Genomic DNA, 16,517 nt, shown 5'->3' with positions numbered 1-16,517 from the left:
TTGGGATGTTTCGTAAAAATGCTATGCTGAAAATAGAGGAATATAGGAGTCTGACAAGGAGCAATGAAAATATGGGTAAATTTCTCGAAGTTAAAGGATGCCGTCTGCATCTCCTTTGGTTATGTCAAACTAACTCGAAATACTTACCTACTTAACCGTGTATCGTAATTAGACGATACGCAAATTTAAAATCAATTATTCTGGATCCCGATCCGCAATATTTTCGTAGCGCTACGATATTCGTAAACCAATGGTAATCTATAGTCAAAATTGTTTACAGTTAGGTTCTTACTGTAGGCATTTTCTAATTATTTATGTTTGAGAGTGATACACAGAATACTAAACAAGATCCATGAAATACTAAAATACTCAACTCGCTCCTGTGAAATGCCACTTTATCAACCTAGTGAAAGCTTTATCAAACCCACTTCGCTGATTTGATACCAAGACATTAACTCGTTTAATAAAAATGGTATCACACTGAAGGTCGTTTGTTATTCTATGTCTATGTACATGTGTGTATTCACCTTGTCTTCACCTATAAGAAACACTATGAAGTAAATTCCCGAAGGTGTATGTACATCAATACCGGTAAATTAATCAACCATATGATTACTTAGGGATTAGCTTGCAATATTTTGAGAGAAATGTTGTTGATTCGGAGATCGTACATGTATGTTTTGAGAGAAGTTGAATAGGTGATCGTACATGTGTGTTTTGAGAGGAGGGCTTGTTTCGGAGATCGTATGTTTTGAGAGAAGAACTTGTTGACTCGGAGATCGTATAGTTTGAGAGAAGGACTTGTTGTTTCGGAGATCGTGTGTGTTGACAGAAGGACTTGTTGATTCCTAGATCTTTCGTTCGTATGTCGTTAGAAGATCGTACGACATGACCATGTCATATACGTAATCAGAAATATTCTGACAACCTGCGTAGTCGTTTGTGTTGGTGATTTCCATTGGAACCAAAGACAAATTACAGCCATGCATGATTCAAATCACGCAGGGACGAATCGTCCACAGTTTCTATAAAGGCACGGTGCCACACATTTTCGCCAATAGTTTGGCCCATATTGTGTATGTTGTGCTTTAGCATACTGTTGATGACCTTTTCACCCCTATGACTTGCCTGAAATCGATAACTGAAACTTCGAGGAAGACAGTTTTCACACAGGGAATAATTACCATATGCTGAACGAAAACAATAGCTCCTTACCACGAGGGGTAGTCCGTGTCACTGGATTCAACCACAGGTGTAGGTTAGTCGTACAGAGCGCTCCAAGGGACATAACTCTGTAGGGTTCGCTAAAGGTAATGCTCGGTCAGTGGAGTCGTTAATGCAATGCTACATTAATTCATTCGAAATTATAGATTATATAATTGTAATCCAAATGTGTAATATTTTGGGAGTAAATAATGAAAAACATTTTTGTTAGCTTCCCAGTGTGTTCATAGTATTATTGAGAGAAATGCATTTTATAGTTTCATGGAAGTGTGGTGTCATCATTATAATGTCTTTAAATTGTCAAAGTCATTGTTATCTTCATTTCGCTTGATTTGACCTTTGTCGTTTGTATTAGTGACGAGTTACATCTTAACGCTTAATGTGTGCCTAATTCAGGGATGCGAAGCATCTGAGAGTATAATATGTGTAAACACGAAACGTGGTCTTATACACACTCTCCGATATGAAATGAATGTAAAGCGTAACATGTATTATTTATCAAGAGAATACAACGCGATTTTACTGAATTCTCTACAGATTCAAAGATCCTAGGGACCTATTGAGCAAGAATATATTCATTGCCTCTCTATATATGGGCTGAAGCAGTTTTTAGGGTGATGTTAACGGTATATATGCGGTATTTGCTTACTGATCGACTCTGAAACCAGGTTGAATAATTTGATGAAGGTATCAAAGTAATTAATGAAAATACAGTCCATTGCTTGGAAGTCAGATGAAAGAAATAATACCATTGTAAACTGGAACGGCATTATATTTTCCAGAGATGTACTAAAGATTGACATAGAAACAAGTAACTGTTGGTGTTCCTTCTTCGCCTTCATGATTTCGACAAGGCACTAAGAGTTGGATCGACAGAGAGGAGAGGAAGGTGGGCTGCTTGGCAGAACATGGACTTTTGGACTCCATTTTGGACAACGACTTCGCAGGTGTGTAGGGGAGGGAACATTAACGCCAGGGGACGCTTTTTCCACGACAGCCGTAGTTGCAGCTTCGACGTCCAGCGGGAATAATTCTGGAATAGATCTTTCAAAAAGAGGAACGCATGTATCTAGAAGGCTATGGATTTGTTCTGAGACCAAATCAAACAGTAAATCCTAAGCTGAGTAGTGTAAATCCTAAGCAACGTAGTGGCATGAACACGTCCGACTGTTCTGTGAATGCTGAATGGCCGTGTTCAGGAAACGTTCCATATGTTTCCAGCATACCATACTGCCGACTGAAATTTGTGCCACTGAAACCCACGTGTAAGAGGCGTCATGTATATACAGCTGTGTAATCTTCATATTTAATACACAATGGTCTTGTTTGGCAAGTGCGAGGTGGACATCGTCAGAAATATAACAATGGTTTTAACCTTCCTTTGTCTCTATTTGGTTCTAGGTTTGATGAGGTTTTCCTTTTCGTTGTCGGAAACAACAGTATTCGTCTTATTGGAACTCTCCCTCTTGTCTAGTTGTATCTTTTCTGAGTCAGCGATACTTCTGGTTTTTGTCACATGTCGGACGCAGAGGTGCGATGTGAATACTAGAAGCTGAAAAAATAACGAAAATCATGTATTAAAATTCTAACAGGTCGTGCATTTTCAATGGAATTGATCCAACTCAAAGTACCTGACATATATCTAATATGCTTCTGTGGACACAAGGAACAACTTGTACACACGGGTAATATTTTTGCAGTCTGAATACAGACTGAGTGAACATTGTGTTACTTTGCGTTTATAAATATTCCAGTAATATCAAACAAATGCTAAATGCTATCAATCACTGTTATATATCTTAATTGCACTTTGATATCTCGAAGTAATTTTGATTATCAAAGGGTTATGTGACATTGAATATACTCTTTATGGTGTATTTGAAGAACATAAAAAAAATAAAATGAAAAAAACCCCGAACTTTAAGTATCATATATATGAACGGGGCTATTATTTCCAACCAATTTTGCATTTTATGTATTAGACATATATAGCTCATGTATGTTTGGACATGTCTCCAGTCAAAATCTCTATACTTAACAGAAAAGGGGCGGTCAGATAGCCTAGTGGTTAAAGCGTTCGCTCGTCACACCGAAGGTCCAGGTTCGATTCCCCACATGGGTACAATGTGCAAAACCAGTTTCTGGTGTTCCCCGTCGTGATGTTGCCTGAATATTGTAACAGGCGGCGTAAATCAAACTCGCTAGTAACGTCAACATCGATGTGCTAAATCAGGAAACGTGTTCCCCGTTTAGTTTTACTCCTGGAGGCTGCAACGGCACAAGGACGTAGTGCATCAACAAACAAACCAGCGACTTGCGCTTTCTTTAAAACCTGATCCATGACCATATGCATCATCTTGTGAATCTGTCTACCACGACATGACTAAAAGTGTATTATATTGCAAGTAACAGGAACATTTTACCTAAAAGGTATTAAATACTTCATTAAACTTTGGGCTAGAAAAAGGTGAGGCTGCTGCACTGAAATATAACTTAGTATTTACTTGACACTTTACCAACTAAAAGTTCAGTTGAGCTTTTTACATTGCCCATGAATACGTGAAAATCCGAGTTAGAATTGGTCCTCAGCAGCCAATGCTTGTTGTAAAAGGCGAGTAACAGGATTGGGTAGTCAGGTTCGCTGACTTTACTGACACACATTATCACATCCCAGGTGACTGATGCTCATGATATTGATCACTGGAATGCCTGGTCCAGACTCGATTATTTACAGACAACCGCATCAAACAATCATTGGCCATTGGTGTAAGAGCATGACACGTATACAGAAGCGTTCTTAACATACTGTTATGAGACAGAAAACAGCGCCTGATGTTGTTGCCCAGGCAAACCCAAAATAGTCCGTCAAAGCTCCGCCAACTAATGGGCCAGTAAATTGCCTGAAACGTTGAAGACAACAGCATGAAACTGTCCACTGTTTTTCAAAGTGGACAAAATGAAAATTAGGATATTGTGCATTCTTGTATGGGGCCCAGTTTAGCGCGTGAGTTCTTCACTTCAACAACCGTTATGATTATTATATTCTACCAAAAGGCATTTGTTGTTGTTGCCCTTGTGTTCCAGTTTGGCATTCTAGGTATTTCATGCTCCTCAGAAGCACACTGATTGAAAGGACTTGCCCTCATGGAGCACACACACATCATTTGGCAGTATCGCTAAAGCATGTTCAGAAGAATCACACTATCTGAAAGGATTTACCCCAAGGAAACCCCTCCCATATGGCAGTATAGCTATCCCATGTTCAGAAGAATCACACTATCTGAAAGGATTTAACCCAAGGAAACCCCTCCCATTTGGCATTGTAGCTATCGAATGTTCAGAAGAATCACACTATCTGAAAGGATTTACCCCAAGGAAACCCCTCCCATTTGGCAGTATAGCTATCGCATGTTCAGAAGAAGCACACTACCTGAACGGATTTACCCCAAAGATGGCGCTCCCATTTGGAATTACAGTTACTGCATCTTCAGAAGAAGCACACTACATGTATCTGAAAGGACCTACCCCAGTGAAACAGCTGACATAATGAGCCCCGAAACGAGGCCCTGTGTTTGACTGTCATCTTTCATTCCCAGGTCCCTGTAACAGAAACTGCTCGTTTTTGACACCATAACAAGATGTCTGGACCTCATTCCTTGTATAACTCTCATTTCAATAAATTACAAAAGACGACAGAGTTTATATATAAATTACTCAATCTGAAAAATGGCTGACGTGTACAATCGTTGATTTGTTGGAGGCTCTACCTTACGCCATTGAGTACACAAGAAACTCCACCAGTGTATAAACAAGAGTTGAAAACAGCCACACAGACAGTTGAGAAGACTGGCAACCAGAGAACTCTGAAAAATATGATTGATCTCACATTCACAATTATGTCTGTAGAGTGTGTGAGTGCATACATACCTTCGTCCATGTGAGTAGTTGTGTCAAAAGTGGCAATGTATTAATGGTGGTAGGATCAGAGTGTCAGGCTGTAGAGTAGTGTGAACCAACACTAGTAGACGAGTATAAGTGCATTTGCTATCCCTTGACCATCGTTTATGTTGAAAAACATTGTCACCACTGTGTAGGCGTATATCTTGGTGACATTGTCGTCGTTACTTACCTTGGGAGGAACGTCAAGAAAGGAGCCGGGCCATACAGGAGCATCGCAAGACATTGCAACACCAGGCTTGTCACGACGACTGGAATAACAGACATCTGCGAAAAGACATCAGTGTGGGCAATCTAACAAACAAATACCGAGTGCAAAACGTGTTCGGACGTAATTTCCATAGACTTACATGTTAACTGTGTGTACATGATTAAGTTTCATAAGTGTAATTTTCGTGAGATCCAAGTCAAATGTTGCACATTTATGAGGAATCATCTGACCTACAGGCACATAATTTCTGGTTAATTTTCCGTTGCTTTTTTATCGAAAGCAACAAGTTAAACAAGATACGTGCAGTGCCGTGAACTCATTTAACATGGCGACCTATGGGATCGTGCATTGTGGAACCATTCGTTAGTTGATAATTGTCATTAGTTAAATAAGGGTTGGAAAGTTTAACAGAGCTGGGATGATTTCACATATGCCTGTCAAAGTTTACAAAGACCGGTCCTTACAACTAAATTCATGAAAATTATTTATGCTACTCTGACATAGACGTAAGGCTATGGAAATTACGTCACGTGTCCGAATACTACTGACCCGTGAAAGTCCAGGGTTGGCCTTAAGCAACATGTTCTTGCCATAAAAAGCGACTATGCTTGTCGTAAGAGGCGTGTAAAGGGATCGGGTGGTCAGGCTCGCTGACGTAGTTGACACACGTCATCGGTTCCCAGTTGCACAGATCGATGCTCATGCTGTTGAACACTGGATTGTCTGATCGAGACTCGAATATTTACAGGTTATATATGGAATATTGCTGAGTGCGGTGTAAAACTAAACTCACTCACTCACACCCACTCACGAATATAACTGGCATGACGCAACTCATGTGTGTGATCCGGTTTCCAACATAAAACTCTTCTGACACATTGAGAAAAGCAGAAGGCTGCAACTAGGTTTCCATATTTTCAGGAATTTCCTTGTTGGTTTGACTAGGCAGCGCTTCCAGGGAGAAGTCCGATTCGCCGTCTGGCCTTTATGTGTGTCTATAAGGGGCACCGAGGGTGTTTGAGCCAAACCAGTCTGACTGCCAGAACCCACGGATCCCCCAAAGCTACATTACATTACAATCTGTAAAGTATAGCAATTCGAAAGATTATAGAATAGGGATTTTAGTTTTGCAGGCATATAGCCCTACATAATTTATACAAAATGCATGATGTGGCATCCTTTTATGAAGTTTACAATCTATGGTTCTGCAATACTAGTTCTAGGTTCTCATGAGCTACAAGTTTAACAGGAATGAGGGAGAGTAGTTTTACGCCGCTTTGGTCAATATTTCAGCAATATCACGACAGGAGACATCTGAAATAGGCCACACACACTGTGCCCAAGTGAAGAAGCGAACCCGGATATTCTGTGTGACGATCACGCGCTTTTACCACTAGGCTACCCGACCGCCCATAGGCAAACAGGAGCACAGCACCCTGATCACAGATATATAAGGTTTCTGTAGGTCTCCACCACTCGCCCCTTTTAAGGACACTTGTCCGCTATCGATGAATGTTATGTATATTACATTTTGAAAAATGGCAACAATTTTAAATTCTAAATATGTTAATACTTTTGATTACATGTCATGTTTTCCTGTAGAACTCGTTAGCAGGTCGACAGGCACTGGGATAGCGGGATAGATATAACTGTTAGCTAGTCATGTTATCCGATTAATTGGCACCCACATTAATGCTATTGAGTCTAGATTTTGTTTACTTCAGTTTGAAACTACACACAATTTTAAAGGCTCAACATCTCTCATGTAATATTGTATGGATTCCAAAACGTCGGTTTGCGTTCGTCACCACTCGCCCTTTTCCGTAAGACTGGTCCCCCTTTTGATAATTGTTATGTGCGAAAATATAAAAGAATCAAAATGAGATTAAGTGCATGAGTAATATAATATTTAATAAAAATCACCCTGATTGTTTTAATCAGTTTGGTCAATATATGATTGTTCAAAAATCGTGAAAATCGTTTTCCGCAAAGAACAGAGAAGGATTCAAATACATACACCTGCGCTTGTTTCCATAAAGGCTTTCACGCTTCCAACTGAATGTTTTCTCTGACGATCTTGCGGGCTGGCTTTTGCGATTTTACTTGCGCTTTCCGACATATTTTTCATAATGTGTTTTATTTATTTATACATAACTTAACAACTTTAATTTTGAACACTATGCTTACATAGCACTTCCCTCAAGATACTTCAGTCTGGCGTTACTGGCGTCCCTCACAGTTTTAGGGTATTGAATGTTACCTAGACCAGTACTATAAGGCAGCAAGGTTACATGCAAGTTCAGACAACACAAGATTATGATTCTGCACGAGTTGTTAGATACATTTTAAAGTCACTTTTATGGACTTATTACAGCTAAAGTAATCTTATTTAATTGGCTATGCGTGAAAATGTGCTCCATGTGCGATTCGTAACCTGTATTTTTTTCACAATTTGTAATGTTTATGTTAGAATATGTTTTCAATAACTCATCATCGATATTATTATTCTTGCTCAGACAGGCTGCAATATTTTATCGGCAACAGTTTTCGAATGTTTCGTTAATGTTTATCACTGCTGGGAATAGAAACAGAAATAGTCGTCGTTATTGTTTGAGGTAGTTCTGATTTTCATAGTCAGGGACCGCTATTCAGCTTATACCAGAATACACAGGTGGGTAGCGAATGGAGTTAGTCTCATTGACGGCACGCATATTGTATGATCGACTCACCTTAGTTGATATGAGCCAGCTGAGGAATGGAGTTGCGATGCTGTATGTAAATCCCATTATGAGGAAAAGCAATCCTATAACGCTTGTCTTCAAGCCGAACTACATCGGGAAAAAAGAAAACCAGAAATCATTCAGTAAAATTTGTGAATTATATGTCAGTTCACGATAAAGATATGTTGATTTCTATAAACCTTGCCATCCATCTCACTTCTCAAACTTCAAATTAGATATCAGGACGTTGTTCTAAAGTTGCCGTGACAAAGTTTAGTTTTATACCGCATTTAGCAATATCACGGCGGACCTTCACACATTTTATCCATGTGGGGAAACGAATCCGGTGTACCGTTGGAAGAGCGAACGCTTTAACCACTAGGCTGTCCCATGGCCCCTGTCTTAGACGTGGAAGGGGGGACTTGGTGGATGCATGTCATCGAAATTGATCAATGCTCGTCACGATCACCACTGAATTATAGGTATGGAGACTCGTAATGATCCGGGTGAGAAACGATTTTCAGCAACCCGTACTTGTGAGAGGCGACAAATGGGACACATTCCGTCGAATCCCAGTTGAGTAGATGGATGTTCATGGTGTTGACCACTGCACTGACTCGCTCCGACGCGATTATTTACAGACCGTCACTATATAGCTGGAAGCGCCAGGTCCAACAATACATCAAAGCCTTTACCTGAGGTTACAAGGAACCTTTCTCACAAGAAACAATTATCATGTCACCTGATTTGGGGGGATACTAGAAATGGTCTTCACTTCAATGCTTTAACCACTAGACTACCCTGTCGCCCCCCATCGTCAAGTATCCACATACAACCCACCTGCTGCAGGTATTGAGCGTAGCCAGGGACCCACACAGAAAACACATAGCAGACGCAAGTTAAAATTACAAATCCGACAATGACAAGTGGACTTCTCATCAACAAGAACGTTGATTGTAAACTGACTTGTGTGTTGTCGCCTGCAAACGAAAAAGGAGCAATATTTAATTCATCTTCATGCGTCATCGACTCCAATTTGCTCCTAAGTGAACTGATGCATCTGAATGATTAAGAAGCAATGGCTAATTCGCTGTTTCACGCAATATCCCAGCTATATGGCGGTGTTTTGTAAATAATCAAGCCTGGACCTGACAATTCAGAGATCAACAGCATGAGCGTCGGTCTACACAGTTGGGATACGATCACATGTACCCACCAAGTCAGCAAGCCTGACCATCTGGACCCCGTTAGTCGCCTCTTCTGACAAGCATTGGTCATATAAGACCACTTCTAACCCATATCTTCAGGGTTTATTAAGTACAAAAGAAGACAAAATAATATAAGACATAAACATTATTATTCTAATTTCCAAATTTCGAATGCAAAAAACACTAAATGCATGTGCCTCACGGCAGTTTTAAATCACTCACTGACCAAGATCTAACAATGAGTGAGTATGATTTTACACCGTTTTAGCAATATTCCAGCAAAATCAGGGCGGGAGACGCCAGAAGTGGGCTTCAGAAATTGTACCCATCTAACTAATCGAGCGACAGGCGAACGCTTTAACCACCAGGCAATGCCACCGCCCCCAAGATCTAGGAATGCTATTGAAAAATAAAATTTCAACCTATAAATATAGTTTTCTTTTATGTCACGATTAACAGATTAAAAATGAGTTACAGTTCAATTTCCTCCTTTAAAAAATTAATGTCCATGATGGCACCGATTTTGTCTGGATCAACAAAACCCCCTTTCACCCTGACAATCACCCACGAAGTTGATCCTGGCCTGGTTCAGGAAAACCTACCGTTGTGTTGGTGTCGTGGAAGGAAGATAAGGACGGCGACACCCACAAGGAACACACATCCCGCCATAGCCCAGAACGGCAGGGTGTATCCTCCCCACTGCAGGCAAATATCATAGGATAGTGCAGGAAAGCATAGTGTGTCTGATGTAACTATCACAAACAACGTCAGCATAATGTGTCTGGGGTAACTGTCTACAAACAACCAAAACATAATGTGTTTGTGTAACTGTCACAAACAACTACAACATAATGCGTCTTGTGTAACTCTCTACAAACAAGTAAAAGACAATGTGTCTGGTGTAACCTTTTATGAACAAGTAAAGCATAATGTGCCTTGTGTAACTGTATACAAACAACTACAACATAATATGCAACTCTCTACAAACATGTAAAACATAATGTGTCTGGTGTAACTCTCTACAAACACGTAAAACATAATGTGTCTGGTGTAACTCTCTACAAACATGTAAAACGCTTTGTCTAGCTACAAAGAATGTAAGCTAAATACACACCGTATAGAAAGCTCCCAATGGCAGGTCCAATAGCTACCACGACTTGAATATAAGCTACAGATACCTCGTACAGATAGCTCCCAATGGCAGCTCCAATAGATACAATGACTTGAATATAAGCTACAGATACCTCGTATAGATATCTCTTTGTGGCAGGTCCAATAGGTATAATGACTTGAATATGAGCTACAGATACCTCGTATAAAAAGCTCCCAATGGCAGGTCCAATGGCAAATCCAACGCCAACCCCGTTATGAAGAAGAGCCTGAAACAAATAAAAATATCTTAGCATTGCCCTCAAAATAGTATGTCCTGCGTGGTCCTTTCAAATTTGTCATGGCATAACTGTTTAATTGTCGTGATGCGTTAAAGACCTTATGAAACGGATCATGTAGAATCTCGTCTTTAGTAGCCCACGCTTGTCGTAATAGGCGACTTACGGAATCGGACATTCAGACTCAGTTGACACGTGTCTTATCCAAAATGCATAGATCTGTGATCATTCTGTTGATCACTGGATTGTCTGGTCCAGACAACAACGCCTGGTGCAAACAAACCAGCCAGCCATTACCATTTATTTGGTAATAAACTAGGATATATTGCATCTCAGACTATGATAGATTTTTATTCCCACCTTTTATGTATGTAAAAACCTGACTCACTTAGCTTCCTCATTATACTGTAATGTCCTGAATAGATATATCTTTTCAGAAAAAAATATTCGACATTGCGTTCTTTAAACATGTCTTTTCAGAAAGAAATATTCCATATTGCGTCTATGTGACGCAGGCCATAGTAGCTTTGCTATGAAAACATCCGTGGATGTATTGCATCAAACCTTGGTCGCCTTACATAAATCCTTGGTTGTCTTACACAAGTCCTTGGTTGTCCTTACATAAATTCTATGCTATTTTACATAAACCCTTGATTGTCTTACATAAATCCTTGGTTGTCTTACATAAATCTTAGGTTATTTTACATAAACCCTTGGTTGTCTTACACAAGTCCTTGGTTGTCCTTACATAAATTCTATGCTATTTTACATAAACCCTTGATTGTCTTACATAAATCCTTGGTTGTCTTACATAAATCTTAGGTTATTTTACATAAATCCTTGGTTGTCTTACACAAGTCCTTGGTTGTCCTTACATAAATTCTATGCTATTTTACATAAACCCTTGATTGTCTTACATAAATCCTTGGTTGTCTTACATAAATCTTAGGTTATTTTACATAAACCCTTGGTTGTCTTACACAAGTCCCTGGTTGTCCTTACATAAATTCTATGCTATTTTACATAAACCCTTGATTGTCTTACATAAATCCTTGGTTGTCTTACATAAATCTTAGGTTATTTTACATAAACCCTTGGTTGTCTTACACAAGTCCCTGGTTGTCTTTACATAAATTCTATGCTATTTTACATAAACCCTTGATTGTCTTACATAAATCCTTGGTTGTCTTACATAAATCTTCGGTTATTTGACATAAATCCTTGGTTGTCTTACATAAATCTTAGGTTATTTTACATAAACCCTTGGTTGTCTTACACAAGTCCCTGGTTGTCTTTACATAAATTCTATGCTATTTTACATAAACCCTTGATTGTCTTACATAAATCCTTGGTTGTCTTACATAAATCTTAGGTTATTTGACATAAATCCTTGGTTGTCTTACATAAATCTTAGGTTATTTTACATAAACCCTTGGTTGTCTTACACAAGTCCCTGGTTGTCTTTACATAAATTCTATGCTATTTTACAAAAACCGTTGATTGTCTTACATAAATCCTTGGTTTGCTGTCAGGGAAGAGTCCGCCGGCAATGGTCATACATGACGTCATGTAGCTGGCTGTCCCCAGGGCCTCGACCACTCGTGCGGCAATACACAACCCAATGAAGGTCCAGCCAGGGGGAGATTCCGACAGCCATCTTCAACAAGAAGATCATAAGTTATTTGTCTCGTCTACATTATAGTAACAATACACAGCAAGTAAGATCTCATGCACGTATTTAAGAGCATTAATACAAAGCAAGTACTTTTATTTTTACCAACCACAGTACATGTGGTATAAAGCTGGAAGCCACAGAGCTCTGAATGAAGACCATAAATAATTATGTTATATTTGTTTATTTTGTTGTGTAACGCCGCACTCAGCAATATTCCAGCTATATAAATCATCGAATCTCGACCAGACAAACCAGTGGTCAACATCATGAGTATCAGTCTACCCAAGTGGAATACAAGGGCATTGTTTTGGAACTCGTGGCGATTACAGCTATATTTCTTTAAAATGTTGGAAAGCATATGTACAATTCCGAAAAGAACCCCACAGGATTGTCAGAAATACACTCAACTGGACCTAAGAGAGTCGCCAAAAATGTAAACAAACGCAGGTGCATGTATTTGAATCTATCACCGTCAACTGCATTATTCTTAGTAAACTCTTCATGTTATGCAGTACAGTTCTGTTGGCAACGTCGTTTGTACTTTCAACATGACGATATATATTTTTCATGATTTTATAAACAATGGCGTAATGTGATTCTTCAAAGGCATTTAGAAGTTGGCGTAGTAATACTGGACAATTTTTATGGATAGCACCTTCTTGAGTTTCTTTTTTTTCAAGAAGTTGCTATACATAAATTCGTCCTGTGTAATGGCGTAATGTCATAAACGATAAAGTACTCGGGATTATTTTTATCAAAGCACCGCAACCACTACGCATAGTCTGATTGGTGTGTTGCATTTTCGCCCACAACAAGCACAGAGACAGAAACGAGTCTTCTTGGAGGTTACGGAAGTGGCATATATTATTGGCATATTTCATTCCAAAAGATACAAAATGAAACAGCAGTTCGTCCAACAGGTTTCAAAGCAGAGAGAACAGCTGTCAACATGTCCGACCTTTTTGATATTGCTGGAATATTTCTAAAAGAGGCGTAAAAACAAAACTCAGTCAGTCACTATGAGATACTGATTTTACCAACATCTGAAATGTAAGCTGCTAACATGAAAAAAGAGGTCTGGTGTTCAACGTTTTCTTAATAATACTGTTTTTAACAAAGATGAGGAACATTTGGTTCAATCGTACAACAGAAAATAATGTTCCACGAGCAATCTTGATAGCTGTTTTGCAAAACCTTTGTGTATGATAAGTAGAATATACGTTTGTTGAATCTTTGGGTACCTGTGAACTTCATGATTTGTTATGGACTAGTTGTAATAGTCCCTGCTGACATTTTCCAACATTCGAGATTTAAAATGACTAACTCACCCGAATAATGCCACACAGCTACCGAACACCCACAAGCCGCTAACGCACATGAAAGTGGGGTTGATCTGTGATAGCTGAAAACACGCACATGACACTCACTTGACTGAGAGAGTGAGTTTAGTTTTACACCGCAAACTTCAAGTTATATGGCGGTCTCTAGCGAACCAGTCATCACCACCATGAGTATCAATGTACACAAATGTGGAATAAAATCACTACTTACAAAGTGTTACAAATGGGTGATTGACAAAAACCATTGTTAAAAAGTAAAAAAGTAAAATTCATATATTCCATGTCAATGACATATGGTCTCATTTCACGCTTTTTCGCTCCATAGCGTCTTAATTGGTTCATTTGTTGCTAACTCAGCAATATTCCTGTCTACAAATAATCGAATATGGACCAGATAATCCAGTGATCAACAACATGAGTATCGATCTACTCAAATGTAGGATATAATAACTAAAATAAGTGTTACAAATGGGTGACTGACAATTACCAACCAATCAGACTGACAGAACCTAACCATCCGATCCAGTTAGCCAAGCATAGGTTACTAAAGATCAATTCTAACCCGGATCTTCACGGGCACTCAACACTTAAGACATCATTAACTAGCCTATTAAAATTTCTTAACAAATGTACACAATGTATACACGTTAACTGACCTGTAGCCATTTCTCTCTTTAAACACTGCTTTCAAATTGCGATCCGATTGCGTTCATTGAAGATGTTTTTATGAGTGCTTCAAAATGCACATACTTCCGTTTGACTTCTTAAAATCCAAAAACAGATATTTTCCAATATCAACCACTGCTAGTTTGGTTTTGGTTGCGCTGTGATATATTTTTAACAGGAAAGAGAGTGAGTGAGTGTGTGATTTAATATTAATGTTTCATCCATATCGTCACGGGAACAATTAATAATTATGTTGTAATCAATAAATTAGAAATAAAAATCCTGTTGACGAAGAACTGTAAAACCACTCGTGTATCACAGATATCCGTTGAAAACGTGTAATTAAATCTGAAACATTTTAACCAGAAATAACAAGACAATTTAGAAACATAGATTGCCAGCAACTGAAAGTAGGTAACAGAATGGAGAAAGAATATTTGCTTATTTCACGACATCTCCGCCATGCCATCTGACGTGGTTTGTCGCCGACTGTGATCTTTAGAGGGTACTTCTGTTGCATTATTGTCTACAGAGGCAATGTTATGTCTGCGCTAAACAATTATCATGTCCTTGACTGACTGATCCGACTATAAAGTGCAGGCCTCTCTCAAAGGATACACGACCAATACAATCATGTAAAGGGTGGCATCGTGTTCCTGTTGTGTAGATCGATGCTCATACTGTTGATCCCTTGGATGTCTGGTCCAGACGCGAGTATTTACAGATCGCCCTGATATAGGTGGAATATTGTTGAGTGCGGTGTTAAACAGGTAGTGAACCAGAGAGTTAAGAAGACAGTTCGACACTTTCAAGTTCGGGATAAGGAAAGTCACTTACCAACGCTCCAAACTGCGGGGACGTGAGGAACACCACCAACTCCGGACAACTGAATATGATACCAACAATTGTCTCGGATGCGCCTTTTTTCTCTGCCTGACAAACAAATGACACACACAGATATTGGTGGTTGATTTTGATTAATTTAGTTAGAAATGGGTGAGTGAGTGAGTTAGTGAGTGAGTGAGTGAGTGAGTGAGGGAGTGAGTGAGGGAGGGAGTGAGGGAGGGAGTGAGGGAGTGAGTGAGATTTGTTTAAATCTCAGCAAAACCCCAACTATATGACAGCGGTCAGTAAATAATCGTGTCTGGATCAGACACGCCAGTGATCAAAAGCATGATCATCAATTTTTGCTGCTGGGTTTGACATTTGTCAACTGTATCACCGAGCAGGACCACCCGATACCGTTAGTCGTCTTTTACTGCAAGCATGGGTAACTGAGGATAATTCTAACCCGGGTATTCACGGGTCTAATGCCATGGCTACATGCAACTATATGTATTTAGCATCTCGTCAGTCATAACAATCATATTCATTCATGGCTTGCACGAATTATTTACAGATACAAGCTCCGGTCATACTCATAAAGTGAGTGAGTGAAAGAAAAAAGTTTTAGACCGTTTTAAAACGACATTCAAGCAATGTTGACACCAGAAATGGGCTTCAAACATTGTACCCATATGGGATTCGAACCCTGGACCTCAGCGTGACGAGCGAACGCCTTACCCGCAAGGCTACCCAACTTCCCCTCGTAAACATAAGGGATACAGATACAGACCGAATAACAGACAACATCGCATATGCTTTACGAGTTCTCACAATGACTGCATACATATCAAATACAATGTACGAAGCCCATTTCCGGTGTCCCCAGCCGTGATATTGCTGGGATATTGTTAATAGCGGCGCAAAACTATACTCACTCACTCACTCATCAAGGGCGATGGCATTGATGGTGTTCTTATTCAGTAATTAGTACGGCAGAGGCACAGAAAATAGGCTCTATGTGATACTCTTACCTCAAATGGAAAGAAAGGTCCGATAAGTGAAATACAACAAAAGGCAAAAATGTTTCCAACGAAGAGAATAGAGAGACACAGAACGCGCCTTGCTTTGCTGGCTCCATACGCATTGTGCGCTGACTGGTCCATTCTGAAGTCTGCTGTCCGAATAGTATCTGTTGCGAAACGTGGTCAAGGTTTAATTTATAAAAAAAAAAACACAAATACATAAATATTATGGATAATTCTCGAACCGTATTATCAACAGATATTATGCAAATAATAAAGCT

The 16,517-nt window shown here is 39.4% G+C and overlaps 1 protein-coding gene across 1 annotated transcript in view; it reads right to left on the bottom strand.

Annotated features, from left to right (window-relative positions):
* LOC137278992 (MFS-type transporter SLC18B1-like) overlaps positions 1–16,517 on the bottom strand; it is a 28,017-nt gene that overhangs the window by 3,810 nt on the left and 7,690 nt on the right. The window contains exons 2-9 of the mRNA XM_067811481.1: positions 15,227–15,322; positions 13,712–13,785; positions 12,218–12,365; positions 10,631–10,699; positions 9,923–10,019; positions 8,953–9,092; positions 5,354–5,448; positions 4,031–4,124 (exon numbers count right to left, since the gene is read on the bottom strand). Of these exons, the coding sequence (XP_067667582.1) occupies positions 4,031–4,124; positions 5,354–5,448; positions 8,953–9,092; positions 9,923–10,019; positions 10,631–10,699; positions 12,218–12,365; positions 13,712–13,785; positions 15,227–15,322 (813 nt within the window). The remainder of the gene's footprint in view (positions 1–4,030; positions 4,125–5,353; positions 5,449–8,952; positions 9,093–9,922; positions 10,020–10,630; positions 10,700–12,217; positions 12,366–13,711; positions 13,786–15,226; positions 15,323–16,517) is intronic.

The sequence above is a fragment of the Haliotis asinina genome, chromosome 3, assembly GCF_037392515.1.
Source record: "Haliotis asinina isolate JCU_RB_2024 chromosome 3, JCU_Hal_asi_v2, whole genome shotgun sequence".
NCBI lineage: Eukaryota > Metazoa > Mollusca > Gastropoda > Lepetellida > Haliotidae > Haliotis > Haliotis asinina.
This window is presented reverse-complemented; position numbering and strand designations above follow the sequence as displayed.